Raw genomic sequence first — 26,703 nt, 5'->3', positions numbered from 1 at the left:
ACTTACATCACTGCTAGTTAATAAGTCCCCTGAACTGGGCCACAAGTTACAGATGTAAACACATTCTCTCTTGCCATAAACAGGAGAAAAAAAATAACCTGTTTGAATATGTTATCCAGCCATGGCAGTCTTCCACAGATATTTCCTGGCATGCAGCATTCCTTGAAACCAGGAGGGATTCCTTATCATCCTTATCCCATCTACATGAGCAAGATAATTTCTCTGTGGGGTTGAGGAATGGACAATATGTTGGAAGGAAATGTGGCATCATTATTCGACGGACTTCTAGACAACTATGTAATGACACAAGGGTTGTGGAATGAAACACTGTCCTATTTAATTACAAACATTGGCACACAAAAAAAGTTCTAGGGAATTTGCTCAGTTTACAATACTATTGTGAAATGCAATTCATTCATGTGCCCATGCAAAATGACAAAGCATACCTGTTGGTTAACTGCAAATATTTTGACAAGAGCCTCTCGTACGTCGAGTCCATGCTATATCATATGATCAATTCCAGTAGCATTACTGTTCAGTAGCATGACTATTCTTGGTCTCTGTTCATGCAGTATTTTTTTTTTTTAAACACCCTCCTCTTCCTCTCCTGACCACTGTAGCACCCATTCTTCTGTCTCTGGAAGGGTCAATGCTTGGATAGAAAGGCAATTCAAAGGCAAAGAGTTGTCTGCTTGTGTATAAGTAATAATAATCATTAATGCAAACCATGAGGGTAGGTCCTTAGCTAAAAGGGAATCAGCACTTTAATTTTTTTTTTCAATAATTGTTTTTTTATCAATTTTGGTATAATAACCCCATGATTAAATGTATCAAATTGTTGTCTAAATATTTTTTATGCTCTGTCTCAACCCAGGTTTAACGCTTTGGAAAACAGTATGCTAATATGTGCAAAATGTGCTGTAGATACATAGAGCTTTGCAGGTGGTTGTCGCTCAACAGGAAAAGAGCAAATGCATTTTGAAAGAAGCATTTTGTGTCAGACCACTGTAAAATGGTCTACAGTTTAGCCCACATTTTTTGAAAGGTGCAATAAAAAAATACTAACTCTGAATCTTTTCTCTTGGTTTGAGCACTGGTTTTTCACTCGTTAAGACCGCGTTTGATGTTAAAACAGATAACCGAGCATGAAGGTAAATTAACAATAAATAAACAATCAAAACTGCTTTGAAAAAGAGATAAACTGGTGTGCTACATTTTTTTCATCAAACAATCCAGGCAAGTTAAAATAGAAGTTGAGAACTGTGAAGTAAATTCCATTAACAAGCATCTATTCAACATTTTTAACAGAACAGAAATTGAGGTATCCAATATTAAAAGTTTTTGAGAGCAGAAATATATATAAACCATAATATTAAAAACGTTAACATTAAAACCACCAAGGTTTTGGGTTCCCCTTGTGCCATCGAAGTGACTCTGGCCACTTGGGACATGCAAGGCCTCTGGTGTGTACTGTGGTACCTGGCACCAGGACATTGGCAGCAGATCCTTTTGATGTGCCGTGGATTGTGAACTGGACTTGGTTGTCCACCGCATTCCATGGGTATTTGATTAGATTGGGATCTGGGGAGTTTGGAGACTGGGCTCTTCAGCCTCAGGCTCCTTACCTGCCATCCCCCATACACTATATGACATTTTTTGTTAATTTGTGCTGCGTTTGTAATTTTGCTTTTAGAAAACTGCCTCGTTAATATGTTGTTTCCTGTGCGGCATTTAAAGCTCATTTGCTGCTGACTAAACACTTGACACCCAAACTGTGGATCTTCTGTAGTTAACTGTTTCATTTTTATTGGGTTTTTATGAACACTATATTATAAAGACTGAATTATTAAAAATTTCTACATATTGTCTTTTAATTGGCTTAAAGGTTAGGGGCAAAGGGGGCGGGGATGGGGGTTAAAATCATTAATCTTTATTTTTCTTTAACAATGATAAAAATGTAATTATTATTGAAGTTATCCCCAAAGGAAGGTTCATACTGTGAAGCATTTATTTAGGTACTGAACAAGTGAAGATGTAAAGATTGCTGCGGTGCATTCCAGGTTAAGGGTTGCAGTTTATTAATCTTTTTCATGGGCGACAAGCTAATCATTAAAATAATATGGGAATCAGCATCATATATTTTTCACTTTAAAATGCAGAAATACAAGTAGTGCACTAGTGAGCATATGAAGCTGTATGTGCGCCTCTCTCTCTCTCTCTCTCCCCCTTTCTCTGTGCGTGTTGGAGTTACAAAAGAATGAATACTCATAGTTTTGCAGAAATTTGCTGGGTCATAAAATTTCCATTTGGTCTCAGATTGACACAGTGTCATCTGACTAGGAGGAACTAAAAAAACAAAACAATTTTATATAACTTAGCTTTAGTGCATTTTTGCTAATCCTTCCCTGGAACGTCCACTAATTGTTCTATTGCTTTGTGATTTTTTTTTTTTTTTTGGCCTTTTTTGACATATTTCTATTCTTGGATAAACTGAATTTCTGAAATTTGAGCAGTTTTGTCCAGCAACAGATACTTGTGTAGTCAGATCAGTTCATGATGATGCAAAAAACTAATCTAAAACAGCATTATGATCTTTGAATATTAGTCAGTTTTACACCTTTAATCATGAGAAACTCCACCGAAAGTTTTGGTTTGACATGAAAGTTCATCATAAAATAAGTAAGTAAATAAGTACGTTATTATACAAATGGTATTATATAAACCATACAGGAACCACAGGAGCACATGTAACCTGTACATGTTGCTGTACTAGTCAGTAGTGTTTTTTTAGAAGCACGCTGACCATGTAACATTTCAGTGTGTGTTTTCAACCTCTTATTTCCTCACAGCTCTGTTCATGAGCATCACTAAACCACAAATGTGGCTAGTTCTGCATTTCAAAACTTGAGGGAAGAATTACACATTAATAATTGCATTTCCTATGTATTTTATGTCTTTTACTATTTGGTAAAAATACATAAATGCAACAGTAAGAACTCTCTGGTTAATATTTTTGTCCATGTTACGTTAAATGCCCAAATATATATTTAATATCAGCTGGTTTCACTTTATTCAGTTTCAGATGCATTTTGCTATTTGTTTACTTTTTTGGTATATACTAAAAATTACATTTTGCACAGCAAAAATTTGAGAAACTTTTTATTTTTCCTCTAAAAAAGGCATGAAGAAAGTTATTTTCCCCTTTGAATTACTCTATTGACTTATTGATTTATTTGGTTGCCCATGAATACACCTTTCTTGTGGTGCACCCAGTAGAAAAACAACTGCCCAAAAACAAACATGACAGGAGTTTGTCATGTCTCAAGTCGGTTGGTCTGGTGGTGGTGTCTTATGCTTTAATGTCACCAACCCCACATACTGCTACAACAATGAAAGTGCTCACCACAACCACCAGGCAGAACATGCATGGCATCCTGTTGCGCGCACACACACACACACACACATATACACACACACACACACACGCACACACACATACACACGCACACACACACACACACACACAAAGAGCGATTATATCCCGTCTTTTTCTTAGAATAATGACAGTAGATATTATTGAACCAAAAACAATATCTCTATATTCCTTCATGCTTTTATTCCATTAATATAATAAAGGCTATTTGATTAGTAGGAAACAGTGCCACCTACTGATGAGAAAGATGTGATGGAGCATTTTGGGGAAACTAATAGCTCTCACCTCTATAGGGAACTGAAAAGCTGCAAATGTTGTTGATGACCAATAAAGTACGTCCTAAAACATAATTAACTGTCTCTGACTAGGAGATAGATTATTGTTGTTCACCCGCAAATGATGGTTAACTTAAAAAATACTGTAATGCCTTATATATCTAGTATTTAAGTGCTTATATTCTGTATACCAACTGTATAATCTTTTAAGACTGGTTGTTGCTGTTTATGCAACAACCCTGTTTCAACTCAGTATTCAGCACCACCAATATACTTATCACTGGCCTGATCATCTGTCTTATGAGCATCTGTTTCTTACTGGTTCATTCCTTAAGGTAGACGTAAGAGGGATGTTTTTCTTTTTCATCCCTCTGAAACTGGTCAGGTACAGGGACTGGACTGCACATAAAAACATGATGGCCAAAAATGTCCTCAGGAAGTCTGGAGGAATAGTCATCAAGACTACATTTTAAAAAACAAAAACAAGAAAGTCTGGCTCTTTGGAAGCAAAATATGAAGTAATGAGGAGTGGCTTAAGATATTATGCACAATATTGTAAAATGAAAATGAAAAACAAATCATTTAGGAAATTAGACAATTGGCTGGTTCACAATTAACCTGCTCTTTTTATAACAGACCAAGTTACTGTGCATCTAATTAAACAATAACATTGAAATTTTTACTTCAAATAGGACAGCTCCACTGTATCTTTTACCTGTCATTACTGAACTGATGATGAAACCCAAATAAAGATCAGTTGTTTCTTAAGAATTCTATCGGTTTTAAATTACTACAACAATACATATTGAACAACTTTAAGATGAATAAAAAATTATAGCACCCCAGGTCAGTAATGCTTTTGTATCTGAGTGGGCAAATCCTCACAGTCTCAATCCAAAGACTAGTAGAAAACATTCCCCAAAGAGTGTAGAGCTAAAAGAAAAAGTGAAACTAAATCTAAAATAGAATTAGAAGCACATGTTGATGAGATGATTAGGTGTCCACTAACTTTTGACCATATAGTGTATGTACTGTAGGAGTAAAAATGCTATTTAAACTAAACAAGAGTGGCTTCATTTTACTTAAAGTCCCAGATGTTTGTGTCACTCAAACATGAGTAAGTACGACTGATATTAGATTGTTATTTGGAGTATTAGCACAACCACACAACACAGTATTACAGTTTTCTATACTGTATACTGGTTTGCCTGTGGTCTGGATTCATAGGCAGTACTTTTTTAAAAGTTATTTATTACAGCAAATTGACAGCCTCCGACTTAATGGCATTAATGTATATGTTTAGAAAAGTTCTTGTATCCAATACAAGAACTTTTCCCAATGTAGCAGGACTGATGTTTTTACAGGAAGAGATGATTTCCTTCTTCAGTGCAATCTAGGCAAGTCTAATGACTTGAGGTGATCCAAAGGAAATAATTGAGTTGTCTAGTTAAGTTTTTCTATTTTCTTTGTCTGTTCAGTTTTTAATCCATCTCAACACTGAAATACAAATTTAAAGTAAAATATACATTTTCTATAAGCAGAATGCTAATCAATCCAGACTTTTGGTCCACGCCGTATTACCTGTTTCAAACTTTGTATTTTCAAAAATTGTTACAGATCACACAACACTTTGCAGAGAATGATATGTTTTTTTTCTTGGGATAAGCTTAAAAGAGTGGGTGGTTTCATCCAGTTTTACTAAGCACTACATTCATGTGACTTATCCAGGCTCAGACCAAGTAAAGACCAAGTACCGATTGTACCATCTAACACACTATAGTAATGCAGGAGACATTACTCCTATTACATGCTATATAGTCTATAATGGAATAACACGAATGGACAAGAAATAAAAGACGAGGGTGTATTGGTAAAATAGTCAAGAGAATTGAGGTATGAGTAATCAATTACCCATTAAAGCTCCTCCTGGAGTTTTATATTATCTCTTACAACACATCAATTATGATTTACCAGCTGCATTTATGGCTGCAGAACATTTGTGAAACTCTCTCTTTCTGTTATCACATATAATTGAAATGTCGTTCGATCACCAGCCTGTTTTTTTCCTTCTTAAAATTAATAAACTCAAATAATGTAGCTTATCATGTGACAGAGTAGCATAAAGCCCTCCATCCCGAAGACTTTGCCATGTTGAAAAACCTAAGGGAACAGCTTACTGGAGCGCTGAGACTGGAGAGTGGTTCCAGAAATGGCATGTGGACAGCTTGACCATAAAAATGATTGGCAGTTTATGTGGTGAGTCTGCCATATAAATCTCTGCTACTATACCCACCATAATGCATAATTACATACCGGACAGATTTATCATGTTGTACTCTAATAAAATGACATCCCTCATTAAAATGTAATCAGTAGAATTGTCAGTTACTGCCGGTAGAGTAAATAATACTATTTGCCTTTAAGGGCATTCACTCATCTTACTGACATTTTCAGTGACTGGACTGTAATAAACCCGTACCTAAGTTACAACACGAGTGGGTTCTAATACATATGGATAAAGTTATTTTAAGATTATACCAAGAGACTTCTCCATGTTGTCAGTACAGCACTGTACTTTACTTCCTTTCTTTACCCTTAAATAGGTGACTTTTCCTTCTCTATTAATCTTTTACTCTTGTTTAAGCAGAGATCTTGCTGTCCTGGTGTTCACAGGTTGGCTTTAGCTCTGCTTTAATAAGTAATAAGTGTGGAAACCACATCTAATCTTGTAGAGGGTAAATGCTTGAATGCACCCATAACAACATGATTAAGAGAATTAGGACAGCTCCCCTGAACCTCAACATGACTAATCCCAAGACAATAACCCATTGCCGGTGGCTTAATAAGCATTTGGGGAATTTTCTCCTGTCCTCTGCAAAAGGGGCATTTTTCTCTCCTTGCATGAGTTAGCAACTGCGGATTTACATGATTTTGTCCTTACTCCTCTCTGCTTCTTTGTGAAACCTTAAACGCATATGTTTTTGTGCCCAGCTTTGCCCTCTATCAGCACATACTAGAGTGGGGTTAAGCCAGAGAGCTAGCTTGCATATGGATTTACGAACCAAAAAAACTGTGGGCCCCTTCTGCAGCTGCTGTGTTAAATCACAGCTGTTAAGCTTAGTTCAGTTTCTCTTAAATAAGAAAATAACAAGATAAACTTTATGTTACAACTGCTGTAATGTATGTACTCCCAATGATAAGGCAGATACTGAATATCAGTCTTTAACCATTTTTATTGCCTGATAACCTGCATCTACAGTAAAAAAAACAAAAAATATTCAGAATCCCCATATGTAAAAGTGCGGTGTGTTAGGAGCTTATACAGTAGTTCTTTAATACTATCATTTTTAATAAAAAAAAAAAAAAAAAAAACATTTATTATAATATACCATAGAATGAAAATTACTTCAGTGCATTTGTGTATGTAAGTGCACACACAAACATATTGAAATGTTTAGCAGTTTACAGTGACACATTTTTTGTGTGTACATGTCTATCAGTTTAGTTATGAGTGATAAGTTTATTGTATTTTCAAAAAAAAAAAAAAAGTTTGAATTAGAGTAGTACAGTATGTCACTGATCAACTATACTGTACAGTATACAATCATTAATATCCCATTAGCCACTACCTGTGTGGAGTCACTTTATTCAGCATGTATTGTTTCCCTTAACTGGGAGACATTAAACACTGTTGCACCTTTACAATCAAATTTAAATACTGAAATTCAGCCTGAGGGGTAAAAGGCTTTGGACAAAAAATTTAAATATTAAACACTTCGTCTAGCTGAGCAAAATCCTCAGCGCCTTTGTAGTCCTTGGTACAAACCTTAGCAAAGCTCCTCTTAAATGTGGATACTTGTGTTGTATATTCCCCAACTCAAAACTGAGTCTCTGTTACCTGTTCTTTTCCATTGCTGGACACTGTATGAGCTCCTCCTTTTTCAGTTTCTGTGTTGTCTTTGCTAGACACAGGTCCATCAGTGCGCGGGATACTTTCCTGCTTCATTTGACATTTTCCTGTGGTCAGAGACTTCTTAAAAGACTCTGAAGTGAAGTAGTATACCACTGGATCAAAGCAGCAGTTAAGGGTGGCCACACAGAGTGTTATAGGATAAAGAGTTCGTGCCAATCGTTCAAGCCAGCAGCTTACCAAGGCTTGAGTACGCACCATAGCGTAGACGAAAAGAACAGAGTTATATGGCACAAAGCAGACAATAAAGATTGCTAAATGTACAACGATCATGCGTAATACACGTTTCTTGTTGGTGCCAATTTGACAGAGTGTAGCTGGCTTACGCAGTGTTCGTAGCACCAGGGAAGAACAGACCAGATTGATAAGCAACGGAATGAGGAAACCCACCACCTCAATGAAGATGGTGATCTTGGACAGGTAGGTCTTCCAGGTTTTCTGGGAGAAGCCCTCAAAGCAAGTGGTGATGGTTTTGGCCTGATTGGTTGCAGAGAAGAACGTCACAGACATGCCTCCACCCAGGATCAACAACCAGATCAGAGCGCATACGATGGCAGCATTACGACGGGTGCGGATGGAGCGTGACCTAAAAGGGTAAACTATGGCCAGAAAGCGGTCTACACTGATGCAGGTAAGGAAGAGCATGCTGCCATAAATGTTCGTGATGAAGGCTCCCCCAGAGATCTTGCAGAGCTCATCGCCAAAAGGCCAGTGGCGCCTGATGTTATAGTAGATTTTAAAAGGCAGAGTAAATACAAATATCAAGTCAGATAATGCTAAATTGGTCATGAAGAGAGTGGTCTCGTTGCGTATCTTCATACGACAGCAGAAAACAAAGAGTGAAGCACAGTTGGTGATGAGGCCCAACACAAAGGCGATGGTGTACACTACACCATACAAGTTGTACTTAAAGGAGTCATCGATGCCGCAGTTTTCCAGCCCAGTTTCGTTAATAGCCAGACTTGCCATTGTGGCATCAGAGGACAGGGGAGGAGATTTGTTTCTGGTGATTTCCCAGCTGTCAGAAAGTGTTTTGTATGCTGTGTACTTCCCAGCCCATCATCGACACACTCTAAATACTAGTGAAATCAGCTGTTATCTTTCGTGTACATAGATGGTCAGATTCAGTTTTCTGTAGGAGGGAACAAGACAAACAAAAAAGACAAATTTGGTAAGTACGCTGAAAACGAGGATAACTTTACTGATGAATTTACTGAAAACTACAGGATATAACTGGAAATATGAGTGAATTTTTAAATTTAACTTTACTTTTTAAAATTTAACAAACCCAAACCTCATCATAATTAAGGCTGTCTGGTTAAATCAGGTGTGTTAGCAGAGGAAAAATACAATTCAATATATTAAAAAGAAAGTGAAACAGCTACTGCGCTTTAGGATGGAAACCCGCTTTAAACTGTAGCACTGCACATTTCATTTTATTAGGAGCACCGATAGACGTCAACATTCATGTAACCATCATCCAAGGCTCACATTAACCTCACAATAAAGAGAAATTAGACATCTCTATCTTTATAACTTATAGTTGTTGGCACCAGCAGTGCTGGTTTGAGTATTTCACCTGCCCCTACAGGTTTACAGAGAATTGTGTGAGGGAAGAGTCTGGATGCTGAAAAACCATGTTACAGAGAGATCAAAAAAGAATAACTAGACTGGCTTGCACAGACAGGTAATCTGAAGCAACTCAAACATGCACCCTTTATAACCATGATTAGCAAAAAGCTACAACAGCAAAAGATCACATCAGGTTCCACTCCTATCCACCAAGAACAAAAATCTGAGGTTATCACAGCCACAGACACCCAAACCAGACAGTTGGCGACTGTAAACAGACCAACCGATGCACGGCTGCCCATTCACCTTGAGGTTTGAAGTTTTGCGGAAGCACATTTGTAACGTTTGAGTATTTTGTAGAGTTACTACAGACTTCCTGACAGCTTCTGGTTATCTCCCTCTGACCTCTTACTCATTGTTTTGTGTGTGTGTGTGTGTGTGTGTGTGTGTGTGTGTGTGTGTGTGTGTGTGTGTGTGTGTGTGTGTGTGCGTGTGCATGTGTGTGTTTGTTTCCGCATTCTCTGTAAACTTCAGAGAAAATCCCAATTCAGCAATTTCTGAAATACTCGAAACAGCCCGACTGGCACCAACAACAATGTCAGGGTTAAGGTCAAAAATTGTCCCCCATTTTGATGTTAAAATGAACATTTCCTGATGATTCTGACTTATATCTGCATGATTTTTGCACTGTACAGGTGCCACATCATTGGCTGATTAGACACTGGCATACAGACAATGAGCAAATGTATAGGTCACTATATACAGCCAAACCTTGGATTACGATCATAATTTGTGCTGGAAGCGTGCTTGTATATCAAAACAAAGTGAATTTCCCCATAAGCAATAATGAAAACTCAGATTATTTTTTCCACAACCCAAAAATATTTATATAAAAATTATTTTTCAGTTTACCTTTAAAAAAAGTAAGAATAAATCCAGACAGAGCAGTGTTTCTGTTAGTGTGTTTGTGTGCACATGTGTGCGAAGCTGAAGTAAGATGAGGCTACTGTGTAAAACATTTCCCTCCCTCCCTCCTCTTGTCTTTCATAGTAGCTCCCTCCCTCCTCTTTTATTCAAGAGGAGGGAGGGGGCTACTGTGTAGGACGACTTTCACACACACACACACACACACACACACACGCACACACACACACACACGCACGCACGCACACACACACACGCTAATGGAAACACTGCTCTGTCTGGAAACTTCTTTAACCAGGAACCTCTCGACACTTGAGCATGTGTGTGTGTGTATGTGTGTGTGTGTGTGAAGGCAAGAGGAGGATAGAGGGGGCTACTGTGTAGGACCACTTTCACACACAAACACACAGACACACACAAACACACTCTAACGGAAACAGTGCTCTGTCGGCATTCTTTTCAAAGGTAAAGGACAGGTTGATTTGTTTTATTTTTACTTTACATTAGTGATTCCGTTAGTCTGTGTGCATGCGCGAGTGTGCTGTCTAATGACACTAATGGAATCTCTGCTGTTCTAAAAAAGAGAGAGCCTAACTTATCTTCAACAAGGAACCTCTTTAATGCTTTAATGCTAGGTGCTTTTGCTTTATGCATGTGCACACACACTTGGTCGCAATGTTATAATAAGCAGTATATGAACATAAACATAAACAGCACAGATGCTGCCTATACGAGTGACGCAAATGTACTGAGACTGAGCATTGTAGACGATTACCCATAATCCCGTAGTGCATAGGAGAAAAGAACTATTGGCTCAGTTGTGATCATGTGACCCTCAGCAGACAAAGCTACAAATATAAACTACTCGCTCGTAAGTTGAAATTTACTAAAAAATTTTGCTTGGCTTGCAAAACGCCCACACACCAAGTTCCTCGTAATCCAAGGTTCCACTGTATTCTTAATTGTTTAGAGTTAATTTATTCAGTAAAAGCTTTTTTTTTTTATTATGTACATTGTACATGTGTAATAATGTCATAAAGTCATTCCCATGGGACGAACAGCTGAAACCCATTTTTTTGGTTTTTCCTTCTTGGAGAAGCCTAATGCTTTTTATGACACCACACAATGCCACTCATAGCTTAATAATACTGTGGTAAAGGGAAACTATTGTATTGTCTTCAACAAGCTGGTCCCCCAAAGTCTGATACTCTATCTTAATTTTTTTTTTTTATAAATTTCATTCCTTGTATATTTCAGTATCCCCTATGTGATGTCCATCTAAATAACCAAGAGCATAAAAGTTTTCGTTTAAAATCCAGTGTTAATTGAATTTTTTTTTCTCTAAATTGTAGGAAGCAACGCATGAATACATTTCTACAAAGTGGATACACAAGGATCGGTACTACTTTGGCAGTACAATTTAGCTTCTGGCAGAATATTGAATGGTAGCTTTGCTCAGGTCTTTTATATGACAATCCTGTACTCAAAATAAAGCTGTAAGGATTTTCCCCCTGCTGGATTTAAAAATGTTTAATTTGTTTAGCATCCAAATCACTAAACCCTTTTGGCATGTCTGACTCTGGGAGGATACTTCCTCAAAGTTCTGCCTTCATGGTACAAAATTGTCAAGTTTTCCAGTGACAGAGACTCACTCTACTGCAGAGAAGCAAGGCAACTGCATGAGACACCATTATGTTGGCTATTTTTTTGCCAAACTGTCTGGCTAAGTCTATTATTTTGATCATTTACAAAATTAATTGTACTTTTCCAACAGAGCCATTGTCAGTCTTTAATCGGTTACACGCATGTACAATATTTTTTTGATTGCGGACACTTCATTTATTTACTAGTCCACTTATTGATTCATATTTACTACTGAATTTAGTTTTGTTCTAATTAGCAAATTTAGTATAATTCTGTAAATCTATGATAAACTAGGGTTGACCTCTTCAGTCAGAATTTGGCCAGATTTTTAGGTTTTAGATGCCACCCATCAGTACCTGAATTTGTACAAAATGGCATTTAAGTATCCACAAATTCATATTAAATTAGCAAATTTAGTAAAAAGTTTTACATTTTCTATTAATCAGATAATAATAAAATAAAAGTGCACACCATTAGTTTAACACATTATTGCAGGTATAGTTTCTTGTGAACTAGTCATAGTAAAAATATGATTTTGAGTCTTGAGCTAAAAACTGCCATATGTTGACCTATCAAAAAGCAGACCAAAAGATCAATTAGAAAAAAATGTTCCCCACTTACGCTAAAATAAATACCAGTTTGGATTTCAGAGATGCCATCAGAATTGACCTATACTAGCAGAACTGGTAAGTTAAAGTGAAAGTCATTTTAAGCCAGCTTAATTTACTTTAAATTTACCTAGAGATGGTTTTACAGACTTTTCTGGCTAGGTAATGAACATTATTTTCTTGCTCTAAAAGAAAAAAGTATTTATTTGTCTGTGTGAATGGGTTTTTTAATTTGTGTCTGCAAGCTGCAGCATTTGGCTGCTTACCAGTGAAGCCATGCTAATATGAGCACAGATGCTGCTCTTTTTGAGGCTACTGCTCAGATGGCTACCCTGCCAACTGCCTCACTGGCTTGCCACTCTTTTAGCTAAAATTAGCCAAAAGCACTTACCTAGTTAAGCAACAGATCATTGCTGTGACTTAGTCAATGGTATGAGCAAGTTTGTAAGTGGTAAAGTAAGTCTAAAGTCTAATGTACTGTTAGTTAATGTAAATTACTTGCTTTACCATACAAAAATGTCTAAGTTCTGTTTTTATTAACTTTTATTACTTTTATTTATTCCATTACTGTTCTTAGTGTTGTATCTATAAAAATATATGCAAAATCTTCCTAAAGATTTACATAAATCATCATGTGAAAATGTATTTTCCAAAAATACAGTCTGTCATGCTCAGCTTAGATGTGTCATCTTTACCAGTTTCTCACATTGCCCTTACAAAGGCCATACTGTACTGAACAACCCTATACAATAAAGTTAGTGTGCTGGTGCAACGTCCACAAAAAGGATCCGATTTAGTCACTCACTGGCAGCCGGCAGCATTCGAGGTTAGACCATTTGCTCCTAGATGAAGTATAAAACCCAAACAACTTGCGTTTTTTTACTCCTCAGCTGCTATAAGACTTCTCTACAACATACACATTTTCCTTGATAAAACTTGCCTAAAATGATGCCTGTATTCCAGCTATATCCTTTAATGAACAGTTCTACATTTAAGAGACATTTTTATTATAAAGTATATGTAAAGGACAAAACAAAATGAGTCTTATTTTCACATGGTAAGAAAAAAAACAATTAGCTATAGGATGTACAACAGTACATCATAAAGCGGTGTATTACTCTAATACCACAACATACATTACCCATTAATCATGTTTTCTCATTTTACAATCCCATTTAGTGTTATGGACATACTGTACAGGAAGCAAGTTTGTTCCGACTACCATTAATGAACATTTGTTCTCTCACCAGCTTATCTTTTTCCTCTCTCTCTTCAGATAATAATGCAAAAGTATTTAGTGTGGTGATATTGAGAAATCACAAAGCACAAAGTCCTCTGTCTTAAGAAAAATGTGCAAGGGCTGACACTGGAGACTCCTTACATAATGTCTTCATGATGTACCATGTGAACGATTTTGCTTTACTGATTATTAGACTTAGATTTTGGAATAACCTCACTATATCAATCCTTGTATTGGTTATTATTTAAAAAATATATTCAGTTCCAGATATTTGATCAACACCTTATCATCAAGTTAGCTGGACAATTTATCACTGCAGTAGTCAAAAAAATCCAAACAAACTGCAATAGTTCATACTGTACCACATAAATCTATGTCAAACACCAGGCCACTATTTTTTTTTTTGTATGTTTTCTCTCTCTCTCTCTCTCTCTCTTTCTTAGGCAAGGATGTTTTGTTGTTGTCCTTTTAGGTACAAATTCATGGGTATTTATATTATTCAGATATGCTGATACATGATATGTCAGTTTTAGACATTAGTTAAGCTTATAATTACAAATATGCCTGTTGTGCATATGGTGACAGAAGAAAATTGTGTGACTACATAGAAAGAAAGAAAACAAATTTGAACATGTGGGAGATAAGTAAGTAAGAAAAACTTACTTATGTGCTTTAGGATGATATTTAAATCCAAAAGCATTTGTAAATAACAGACTAATAAAGGCCCTACTTTAATGATGAACTTTAATGACATATGGTTTAATAAATATGATATGGAAGAGTGTGTGTACTTACCTCTGCTCCATGTTGTTCAAACTGTTTTTTTTTTTTTTTTTAAAGTGCGGTCTTGAGAGGGAAAAAAACACTTCGGTTTAAGCCTCCAAAACTGCACAACTCATTATGTAAACTTCTGTTTTCGGTCTCTCGGCTGAAGCAGACGGAGCACTGAGCTGGGAGAAGCCGTTACTCTGCTCTTATTAGCGCTGTGTGTATCCAGTCCGAGCCAAAGCAAGTCAAGTGGACAAGTGGACAGCCAGAGGAAACGAGACAATAGGACCGTCAGCTGAATCCCGACTCGCTCCCTATTGGACATATAGTGCACCATATATGACGTAGAAGCCGTTCATTGAGAGCCGACATGGTGCAGCTTTTACAGGGAGCAGAGCACGAGTTCGGATTCTCCCGCTGTGCTTTAGGAGGAGAAGAGAGGAGGAGGAGGAGAAGAGAGGAGAGGAGAGGAGGAGGAGGAGAGGAAAGGAGAAGGAGGAGGAGAGGAGTGCACATTAGGGGAAGCGGCAAATAAGGGAGCCGTCCAAATGAGTGTCAGCCCTCTTCATTTCAAACATTTCATGCTAGGTTATGTTGTTATGATGTGATGTGATTTTGTTGGTAACAAGGTAGCACGCTTTACTGAAGTGTCTTTCATGATTGTGCCTAAAATGGTGGCACAGTGGTACTGTACCTCATAGATTCAGGGTCACGTGTTCAATCCTGCCCCCTGGACTACTGTCTGTGTGGAGTATCACTTCACTCCCTCTGTCATATCTCCCCATAGGTGTGAAATAAGAGTGTGATGTGGTAATATGGTGGCACAAAGGCTTACTGGTTAAAACCGCCTCCTTGCACCCTCGGGGTCAGGGTTCTACTCCCGCCTCAGGGGTCAGGTGCATGGAGTTCGCATGTTCTCCTTGTGCTTGGTGGGTTTCCTACAGGTACTCCAGTTTCCTCCCACAGTCCAGTGACATGCAGCTTAGGTTAATTTGCGTTTCCAAATTGCCAGTAGTTTGTGAATGTGCGTGTAAATGTTTATGACCTACCACTGTCATAAAATTGAGAATAAATACAATGGTCACCATTGGCCTCCACGATCCCTAGTTGGATTCTAGATGGATGGATGGATGGATGGATAGAGTGATATCCCATTCAGTGTGTCATCTTGCCTTGGTGTTCCATGGGCAGTAAAGCAGTAGCGAAACTTAATTATGAATGAGATCATTTTTGTGCCTAACATTTAAATTTGTTGGATTATGCACATAACGGTTTGGAAAAATCTAGAAAACACCATAATAATACTGTGCACTGTATAGGAATGATACAGTATATGGACTATCGTACCCATATAATGACTTTCCCCAACCACAAACAATTATTTCAAATTTCTGTAAGCTATAGCATTAAGATTCACACTCCTTGAGAATAATGTGCTAAGCATTGTTCCAGAAGACTATACCAATGTGCACAAACCAAGCATCATAAAAAGCTATGGTTTGCCAAGGTCGATGCATAATGCACAGAGCCATGACTTGTTTATTTCAAAACCTTTAAAATAAACTGGTACTGCCAGCCCTTCTCATCCTCAGTAATGCTTTTATGCCCATGCTCTAAATAACTTCCCTAAGGGTTGGAGACTATTTAACCAGTGAAGTGGGTCGAAGTCCATATTAATGCTCATAGTTTAGTATGGAATGGGCTATTCAAGGACAGATTTGGGTGTAATCTTCGAGTGTCCACAAACTTTTGACCATGAAATAACTAATAAACATTCAAGCTGACATCAGTTATGCCCCTGGGACGAAATATGTCTGATTAGTGAGCTGTTCGACCATTAAATAAGAAGCTATACTTTAGCAAACAGATACTAGACCAAACTTTTCTCTGATTAAATTCTGAGTTATTTTAAGCCTCATGTAAGACTCATTCTCGGTATGACAAAACTATCCCAAAATAGCTGATTCAAACCTTCCATTAACTTTCCAATGCTGTAATACTGTAGGAAGATAATCTAAGTGCTCTATATATAGCTTGCCATGGGGTGTTTTTGGAGAAGTTCCCATTGTCGGCCAGAGTGTGTGTTGGTGGGGGGTGGGGGGGGGGTTGATGTGGGTGTGCGTGTGTCTGTTAGGGGGCTCGGTGACAGAGGGGATGTTGTCCTTGAGCCCAGATCTCATGCAAGCATAGTTTCTGCACAATGGTTCTAGGGTCCACAGGATATCCTGCTCTCTGCTCACCTTCATCACCATTCTGAAAACAGAGCCTTCCGTCATGGCTGTTCTCTGTGTCTTGCTCTTTTATGACATAGCAGACAAAGCTTACTAAAAAAAGGAACAACATTTAATATAAAATTATATGTACACTGTAAACCCTAATGCTTAAAGTAATTAAACATATTGAGTACTGTTAACTTAAATAATTACAATTAGTTCAAATTAATAGACCTTTATGAGTATTTAGAACTTTTTGGTATTTATGAGTTTGTAGAAATGACACTTTTTAAGTTAGCTGAACAAATTTTATTTTATGTATCTTTTAAGTACTTAAGTAACAGTAACTGTCACCTTAAAGTTCCACCAACTTAAAATCTTTCAGACTAGCGATTTTGTGTCTGATGTCATCAGGGCAATGGGGCACTGGTGGCTCAGTGGTAGGTGTTTCACCTGCCATGTGAAAGGCCCGGGTTCGATTCCCAACAACTGGATGAAGTGCCTGTCCCAAGACCAGATAAAATGGAAGGGTTACGTCAGGAAGGGCATCTGGTGTAAAACCTGTGCCAAGCTTGTGTGCGGGACGGATTGTCTGCTGTAGTGACCCATTGCCAGGAGCAGCCGAAAGACCAACAACAATTTATTTGATTTGCAACAACTAAAAAAAATGAGTACAACAAACTCAAAAACTCATAGGTCCATTTACTTAAAACTGAAAACATCATTACTAAAAAAAAAATTGATGTAACTGATAACCTCAAATTTTTTGCCAACTTATTCGGGTTTACATTCAGGTTTACAGTACATATATGTTTAAAAATGAATGTAAGTAAATATATAAAGAGTTATTTAAAAAAACTATATTTGCTTTGTTTTTGTTATTGAACAAAGATATGGTCTTGCCAAATAATATCATTCCGTATTAGAAATGCACAGAGAGGTACATAAAATAAACAGAACACCTGGTAAAATAATCTCAGCATTTCAACCCACTACTCCACGTTGTTCATGTAAACTATATGGCTAAAAGTATGTGGACACTATCACATCCATCTGATCATCTCACCCATGCTTGTTCAACATCTCATTCCAAAACTATAATCATTAATATATAGCTGTGTATATTATATAGCTGGTTCCATCCTTGCTGCTATAAAAGCCTTCACTCTTTAGCCAAGTCTTGTGAGGATTTAATCAATCAGCCTAAAGTGCATTAGTAGTAATTGTCAGGCAAGGCCTTATACTGTACTCAGTCAGCATTCCAGTTTATCCCAAAAGATGTTTAATTTCTCTGCAGGTTGCACAAGGTCATCCACCCCAACCTTGGCAAATTTGTATAATCATGGAGCTTGCTTTGTGTTTAGGGGCATTTTCATGCTGGAAAAAAATGGCTGTTCTTTACATGCAGTACTTTGGCAATTTACTGATTAGGCATAATTTTAAAACAATTGATAGGTGAAATAATAATGATTATTTTGTTTCAGTGGTATCTATGAGGTGGTGGGATATATTGGCAACAAGGGAACAGGCAGTTCTTAAAGTTGTTGTATTGGAAGCAGGAAAAATGGACAAGTATACGGATCTGACCAGCTCTGGCATTTTTTATCATGGCTGGATCAGAGCATCTCCAAAACATCAGGTCTTGTGGAATGTTTCTGATACTGTATGTACACTTGACAAGTAAAGGCCTGTGTAATATGACTCCACATACAAGCCACTGTAGCACAAATTGCTGAAAAAGGTAATACTGGCTATGATAGAATGGTGTATGGAATTGTTGTAGGTATGAATAACCAAACCACCGCTTAAAGTGTCTACAATAGGCATGTGAGCATCAACATAGGACCATGGAACAATTGAGGAAGGTGGCATAATCTGATGAATTAAGTATATTTTCCACATCATGTGGACAGCCAGGGTTGTGTATGGATTGCTTACTTGCACTATAGGAAAAAGGCAAGCCAGCATACTGTAAATAGTGAAGTGCTCTGGATAATGTTCTGCTGGGAAACCTTGGGTTCTTGAATGTTGCTGTTACCAAGGGTGCGACTTTATGCAAAGGAATTCCCTCATGGCAGTGGCCTTTTTCAGCAGGTAAATGTGCTATAAAAATGTACAGGAGTTTTTGATTTCTGACATGTACTGGACAAAATTAGAATGTTTTGCTGATGCATTGGTTGCCTGATACCACAAGGCACATGTAGAGGTCTTGTTGAGTACATGCTAGACAAGTCCGAGTTGTTTTGTTGCCACAAGGATGACCTGCACAATTTTAGGTACAGTAGGTGCTTTTAATGTTCTGAGGGATTTGTAGGTTAGGATTATTATTATTATTATTATTATTAATTTGGCATTTGTGACCAACACAAATATGTATCCCTAGTATATATATAGGGAGTATATATGCTCCCTAGTAAAAGAGGATGCATGACCTATAAACATAATGTTTCTTTTATATATATATTTATATATATATATATATATATATATATATATATATATATATATATATATATATATATATATATATATATATAAACAAAGGGCACAATTATGACTGTTTATGTGCTATACACTTTGTGAAAGTAGACAAAAATAGACTCCAAGTTTATTCTTTAGGTAATCCCCAAGAAATTCAGATAATCCTCAAGAAATTTATGCAACTTCCTAGTGAACATGTGACTTTTGGAATATTCCAGATATGTTAAGTTCTAAAGTGTGTTTAGTTAACAAGGTTGAGATAAATTGTGAAAAAATCTAAATATACAGTTTTCATAATGTATAGTGAATCATGTGCTTAACATACTGTAGAATAAATTTGTGAGTATTTTAATCCAAAGTGTACATATGGATTAGGACAGCTAGAAAAAAAACATTTTTATTTGTATTTAAAATGTTTTATTTTTACTTTACATTTACATACTGTACAGTATTTGCAAACATGTCCATTGGACACAAATCATGCAATTGTCTTTAAAATGTCATAAAACTTGATAAATTATCTTTAAAAGAAAAAACAGCATTATCAGGACTTTCTTTGTTTTCATAGAGATAATATCATTAAATCTATATCGTCTTCTGTTTAAGTATTGACATACATGGGTTCAAAGTAAAGTAAAGATAATGGTCACTGTATAAAAAGACTCACACATGCATTGTAAGTTTACACTGGAGGCTTACTGAAGTGACCTACAGTATATAGCTGAAGCAGCAATCTACACCTGAAAAAATCCTAGTATTTTAAAAAGATCTACTTGAAGAATAACAGTTTATTCGATAAACTTATTTAGCTGATAGGAGAAAGATTAATTAATTGACCAGCTTAGACCTTTTTAATGTAGCCGTGATCTGGTTGATTCACAACAATTAATTAAATAATTACCGCTAAACCTTGAGATGCATGTAACTTAGTCTTAAATACATTTTATCTTGATAAACGATTTTTAAATACAATTAGTACGTATACGCTTTGTCTGCTGAGCGTCACACGATCACAACTGAGCCAATGGTTCTTCTCTCTTTCTCGTAATGCAGGATTGTGAGTGATCCTTTTCCATGCTCAGTCTCAGTGCGCAAACTCAGTCAGCATAAGTGCACGTGTGTACTGTTTACTATAACATTAGCAAGAGAATTTTTTATTTTGTGTCCAAGTATAGTAACTATTCTTTAGTAACTGTACTGCCTCAACAGTCCCAACAGTCCCATTTAAAAAGGCTGTAGCAGCGCAGGAGATGGCTCTGTTTAACGACAATGCAATGTCACATTTCCGTGCAATGCCGAAAAGGAGGCAAAGGCAAGTGTCATTAGAGTGGTTCCCTGTTAAAGAAGTTTGCCGACAGAGACTCTGCAGAGAGCAGTGATTCCATTAGTGTGTGTGTGTGTGTGTGTGTGCACAGTAGCCTCCTTCCTTCTTCTCTTCCTCCTTTTCAAAGGTAAAGTGCAGGTTAATTTGTTTTATTTTTATTTAATATTTTGTATTATTAATTTTTATATGAATGTTTTAGAGTTGTGGAATAAATCATCTGATCATCGGGTCCTCTGAGTACTATGGGTTAAGCGCTCCATGGATCGAACTTAAAGGTCCTACACATCATATTTTTCATTAAATGTTAATATGATCTTTAGGGTCCTAATGAAAAGTTTGTATTATACGTTAATTAAAAATTCAAAATTATTGTGTAAAAAAAAACACTACTTTTACCTGGTAAAAACTAGCTCTGTTCTCAGCAACCTGTTTCAGTACATGCTAATTTAAATGCTCATGACCTCTGCTGAGCCCGCCCCGCCAGTTCTGTGGAGTTTATCAAGTAAACATAAAACTGAAACATAATGCTCTAATATAAGGTATTCATTGTCACCAAACTGTTAGACCAAAAACTCTCTTGCCTCCAAACTATTAGAAACTTAAGTGTAGTATAGATACTTGAGGTTTGACTATCGATACACTATCGTAAAAGAAATTATCGCGATAGTTAGATGTATCGATATTTTTGCACAGCCCTACTTTGTGGGTAATGCAGTCCAACCTGGAAAACGCTGGATTATAGAGCCCGAGCCTGTTTTCTTCAGTCGTTTTTGGTTTGATTTAAGTACGGAACCTACGCGGAAGTTTGTAATATCGCTTGACAACGCAGAAATTAAAAGAATGGACATGCATCGACTCGATTTGTCTTTCTCATCACTGCATGGGCATGAATTAACGGGCTGCTGCGCTGCCGCGAGCAACAACAACAAAAACAGGAGAAGCTTACTGAGAGAGATACGGACGCTATGTATTTACTGATGTGTTTACATGACTTCTTAATCTTCGACAGACATCGTTATAAACCATCTAACGTAACCAAGGTAAGCATAATATAGTTTTCCGACTACGTACACAGTTTGCAACTAGACAATCACCTTAATCCATTGTTTATTATAAACGGGCGATTAGGGATTATATAGAGACGGATGTACATAGAGAAGAAGCCATAACCATGTTCTATTAGAGAAAGTTAACTTACACTCCGCATTCATCGTGATTATTAGAAAAGGCGATCTGCAAAGAGTCATAGTAAAATAAATCACACTCACCGAGCCTGGTAAAGATGAAGCAGGAACACGAAGCCTTAGTACAGATCCATTTTTAGGAGCAGCTTCCTAGTAAAACCTGCTTTATATTGACCCGCGTTTATAAAGCAGTCTGGTGAAAAATGATTATCGCAAACATGAACGCATTTAGGTAAATCAGCGGGGACGTTAGCTTTAAAAACTAAATTCAGCCACTGCGTCCTCAGTGGCTCAGATACCTAACCCTAGGTAGGTACCCTAGGTAGGTACCCTAGGTCACTAACCCTAGGTAGTGAATGACAACTGCTGTGTTCGCTATTACACCCAACAACTGTACACAACACTCGCTTAGGCGTCATTTTGCTCCAGCGGCGAAAAACAATGGCCGACAGCTTCTTCTCACTCGGGGCGGGTCTTTGCTAAAACACCAGTGTCAATCAACTAGTGTAGGAACGACCTCTTGTGGTGTGGCGTCACACGGCAAGGCATTTGAGATTGGCCTGATTTCAGAAGGGGCGTGTTATTGTAATAAATGAAAAGAAAACCACTGGGCGGCTTTTTATCATCGTAGAGTGGTTGTGTACGCATTTTCCTAACACACAGTTCAGTCCAAACAGCTTAAAAAAGTGCATGTAGGCCTGTATGACCCCTTTAAGATGTGTGGGGGCGCATGTGCGGCAGGTTGTGGTGGACTGGGTGTTCTGGTGCCCTTCTATTTCTTTCTTTCTATTCTTTTTTTTTTTTAGAGTTATGCTGCATTGTTTTTTCTGTGGGACCAGACCAGATGGGCTGGCCTTCTGTCTCTGCAGGCATGAATAACTGTTTTCTGCCCATGATCCTGTCACATATATATTTATCATATATATATATATATATATAGTTGATAATCAATGTTAAAGTTATGGCTGATCAGTGTATGAGACTGTATGCATTGTACATTTAATATAACACATAATATTGATATCATGTTGGTTGCATAGTATTTAGCTGTGTAGCCTTGTACATACAGGGTAGAGGTTCCTGCCTTTGGTCTGTGTGCATGCAGTTTACATGTTCGCCCCCTGCTTGGTCAGTTTCCTCCAGGTATTCCAGTTTCACCCAAAGTTATACAGAGTAGACTAATTAGCATTCCCAATTTCTAGATTCCTCATTGCATGTATTGTGTGTGTGTGTGTTTGTGTGTATGGGTGAGTGTATGTGTGTGCTTTTGTGAGATGCAATGCATTGGCACCCCATCTAGGGTGTACCTTACCATCATTTCCCCTTCTGGCGTCCCCATGTTACATAGTGCTATTTTTGTAATGATGGTGCATCAGTGTTCTTTAGCATTAATTAATAGCATTAATTTTCTACTAGAATAAACTGATGACATTATTATATTAATAGAATCACTTTGCCTTTTTGCTTCCTAATATAGCTCTTTGCTTGCTTGCAGGAAGTCACAGTATCCCACCTACAGTACATGCTGTGAAAATGTCTTTTCCTGTAAATGAATCTCTCTGAGAAAGACCTTGAGTAAGCTGTTTGAGGACCAAGGAGGCCCCAGTTGTCATAAGACTGATATCAGGAAGCATGCAGTAAAAGCCTGTTGCTTTTATTGCAAGTTTTTCATGGAAGTCCAGGTTCAGAGGGATTTGTTTTCTTGGCAGATTAATTCCCAGTGGAGTGACTGGAGCCTCACTAAAGTGTTAATTATATCACTTTTTTTTGTTGCATAATTAACTGTTTCATAACGCTTATAAGTATAATATTCCTATGATGGGTTTTCCTGTTTCCAGTTCACTGAAACCACAACCACAGCTTAACCGTAATTAAGGAGATTTTGGATTCAGTAACAAGCGGCGATTATTTGCCAACCCCTGCAGAAAGAAAGAGATTCATTGTTTAAACGAGCACAGATTTCCATAAAAGATGGAAATTATTCAACAGGCAAACAGTGCTGGTATTTCTCATAACAATGCAAATGTACATTTGTTCTCCACGTTGTCATCTTAAGCAATTCATTTAGACATTCTGGACCATGAATTGAGCCATCTTATATTATGTAATCAAGTGTGATAGAGCTGTCTCTAATCTTGTTTACAGCATTCAGAAGCAACAATTTCATGTTCGAGCTTATCTGCATTAGCTTGTTTATTGGAAAATATAAATAAACATGTGTTAATTCATGTGTGTTACTGAAACTCCTACAATGCAGTGACAATATAAATAGGCTAGCGGGAATATTTATCTTTCAAAAATAAAAAGGCATTGATTATAAGCATTTTCTGAATCCTGTTATCTGCTGATAAAAAAATGTGTCTTTCGGATGTCAGTGATGTTTATTTCTAAAAAAAAAAAAAATGCTCACAATAAATATGCAAAAACAGCTGAATGTAGTCCCTCCAGCTTAGTGTACATTTAATATTTAACTTCACTTTCAACTTTGTATGTATTAATATCCATCCATCGGTCAATTTTCTATAATGTTTATCCTGTACCGGTTTGCAGGAAGGCTGAAGCTTATTGCAGGAGACTTTGGGCACGAGACAAGGTACACCCTGGACATGACAGTACAGTGAAGGGCACACAGGCACAACACACTCAATTTGGGAAGGCCACAGTGGTAACCACTACACCGTCGTACCATTATGATCATACTGTATGTTTCATAAAAAATAGCACCCTATCATTGACCTGTCATGTCAGGTGATCACACCACCAGATTTAGTCTGCATTTGGGCTAATATTGTTCAGTCCATTTAGCTTACACACCCAAAACATCGTTTTTTAAAGTGAACACAGAAGTAATTTAGTTTGTGGTCTGGATTGGTAAAATGTATAAATTATGAAGGCAACTATTTTCTTTGTGTGTAAAAGTTTGATCAACATCATTTGTGTCATGGTATCGACACCTTATGATATAATAAACTGCTAAGCATTATAATTGAACTGTTTTGAATATTATATTCATGATATATTTTAATAAAACATAATATTTTATTATGTTGAGCCATCACCAAATATGTTTTATTGTAAGAGAAACTGAGCAAAACTATGAAAACTGAAGTACTTTAACTGAGCATGCATTAATTATTATTATTATTTTACAGCACAGATACATGCACTGTTTCCTTGTAACTGTCTGGGTACAGCAGGTTCTCTATTTGCACTTAGCTCTTGCTGCCAGTAAGTTCCATAAAGTTGTCCTTCACTCGCTTTAGCAGTACAGTATGTATTACTGTTTGGATGTGAGGTAGTGTGTTGATTTAAAGCATCATGCCACAGACCACGATCCCCAATCTGTCTACATTTGCACACTTAGTTTCAGCCTACCAAACATCTTTAAAAGCTGAGCATTAACTGACCTGTGAGCTAGTAAAAGCTTAATGCCAATGTGTCTTGGGTTTAGCTAGCATTCTTTGTTCAGGTTGATTTGCTTATCAATGCAGGTGCATGCCCTTAGATTTGAGTTGGTGAGGATAACCTACAGAAACTTGAATGAGTGTTGAACGCCATCAGGGCTAGACAAATAAAAATTCTAATTTGCCCTGCCAGATGACTGTAGAAAAACAAATGAAGTCTTGAGGACCATAACTGAATGAAAAGATTAAGGGAAAAAGTTTGTTTTTATTCCACTAGGGGGTAAAGAAATAGCAATAAACTCAGGGTCATAAACATAAGCTGGTGAGGAAGTATGCTAACGATGCGTATTTCATCATTAGCAAGCAGAAAATTTTATGTGTGAAAAAGTCCAAAAAATATGAGGTTATTGATTTTACTTCAATATAACCACCGTTTTATAAACGATAAAAAACTCATCATTTTCATTACTCAGATTTTAATAGTCTTGTGTTATGTTTCAGCCATTAATGCATACAGAATGTAGCTTTTGGATAAATGCTGATCCCAATTAACAACAAAAAGCATTACCACTGTGTATATTAAGAGAAATTAAAAAAAGCCTACTTGTCTTGAATTCTATACAATAATGAAAAAATACAGAAAAGCAAAAAAAGTGAATAGGAGATGCATACATGGCAGCAAAATGACTAGATTATTATTATTATTATCATTATTATTATTATTATTATTATTATTATTATTATAGATAACCCATGGAATGTTATTCATATTTTATCTGTATGCTAATAAAGCACCCCTGACCTAAATTGAAGCACAAGCCCTTTTTCTGGCTAACAAGATGCACCGTTGCGAATGTGGACAAAAACAAAGCTCTCCAGTTTCCTGCAGTGGGCTTTGTGTATTTCAATGGATGTTTGTATATGCTGGAAAGCTGCTAGGGATTTGAGATAGAGGCACTTGACCTCCATGGCTGCTCTATGGTTTTGAACATAGGGTCTAAGGTTGGTCGTGTATATGTGTGTGTGCGTGCGTGCGTGTGCGTGTGTGTGTGTGTGTGTCAGGTTGTGACCTGATGGGGGAGATCTCTTAGGCAAGGGAAGCTGAAACAATGAGAGAGGTGGCCCATGTGTCTTGTGCTTACACGTTTTGTTACAGCAGTTTAAGAAATAGATTTATTACTGAGGCCTGACGTGGTGTATAAACAAATCCTGACATGGTACAGCTGCATATTTATACAATTTCCTGTTAATTTTGGTTGGAGCATTTGGATGGATGGAAAAGGAAAATGAGAGAAAGAGAGAGAGAGTTTATGTTTGTATACAAGCTACTAGGTCACTGAGGTCTAGACTGAGTTTAACATGGAAATAAGCTCTCTCAGCAGTCCTTAAAATCTCTTTGGTCACTAGGGGCCACTCATGATGAGGTCAAAGGTAAGAAGAGATCAAATAGGACCTGGTAAAACTGCCACCAGCCACTCACAGCTGTAGACTTGCAACACAGCAGTGCTGCATACACAGCTTTTGTTTGTACTATTTAACCATACTGTATCATGTGCTTAGAGATTTGGCATAATAAAGCCATGCGTTTCCTCACATTGTGATCTCACATATTACTGTTATATCAGTACACTCTTACTTTTATGTTGTCTCTGAAAGATGTAGC

General features: G+C 37.1%; 1 protein-coding gene across 1 annotated transcript; it reads right to left on the bottom strand.

Annotated features, from left to right (window-relative positions):
• Positions 1-7,338: 7,338 nt before the first annotated feature.
• On the bottom strand, positions 7,339-14,812 carry lpar4 (lysophosphatidic acid receptor 4). Its single transcript, XM_053506080.1, has 2 exons — positions 14,462-14,812; positions 7,339-8,810 (listed from the first exon to the last, which is right to left on the bottom strand). Exon 2 carries the CDS (start codon positions 8,645-8,647, stop codon positions 7,586-7,588), a length of 1,062 nt encoding a protein of 353 aa, XP_053362055.1. The 5' UTR covers positions 8,648-8,810; positions 14,462-14,812; the 3' UTR covers positions 7,339-7,585.
• Positions 14,813-26,703: the final 11,891 nt, after the last annotated feature.

This window comes from Clarias gariepinus, chromosome 10 (genome assembly GCF_024256425.1).
Source record: "Clarias gariepinus isolate MV-2021 ecotype Netherlands chromosome 10, CGAR_prim_01v2, whole genome shotgun sequence".
Classification (NCBI taxonomy): domain Eukaryota; kingdom Metazoa; phylum Chordata; class Actinopteri; order Siluriformes; family Clariidae; genus Clarias; species Clarias gariepinus.
This window is presented reverse-complemented; position numbering and strand designations above follow the sequence as displayed.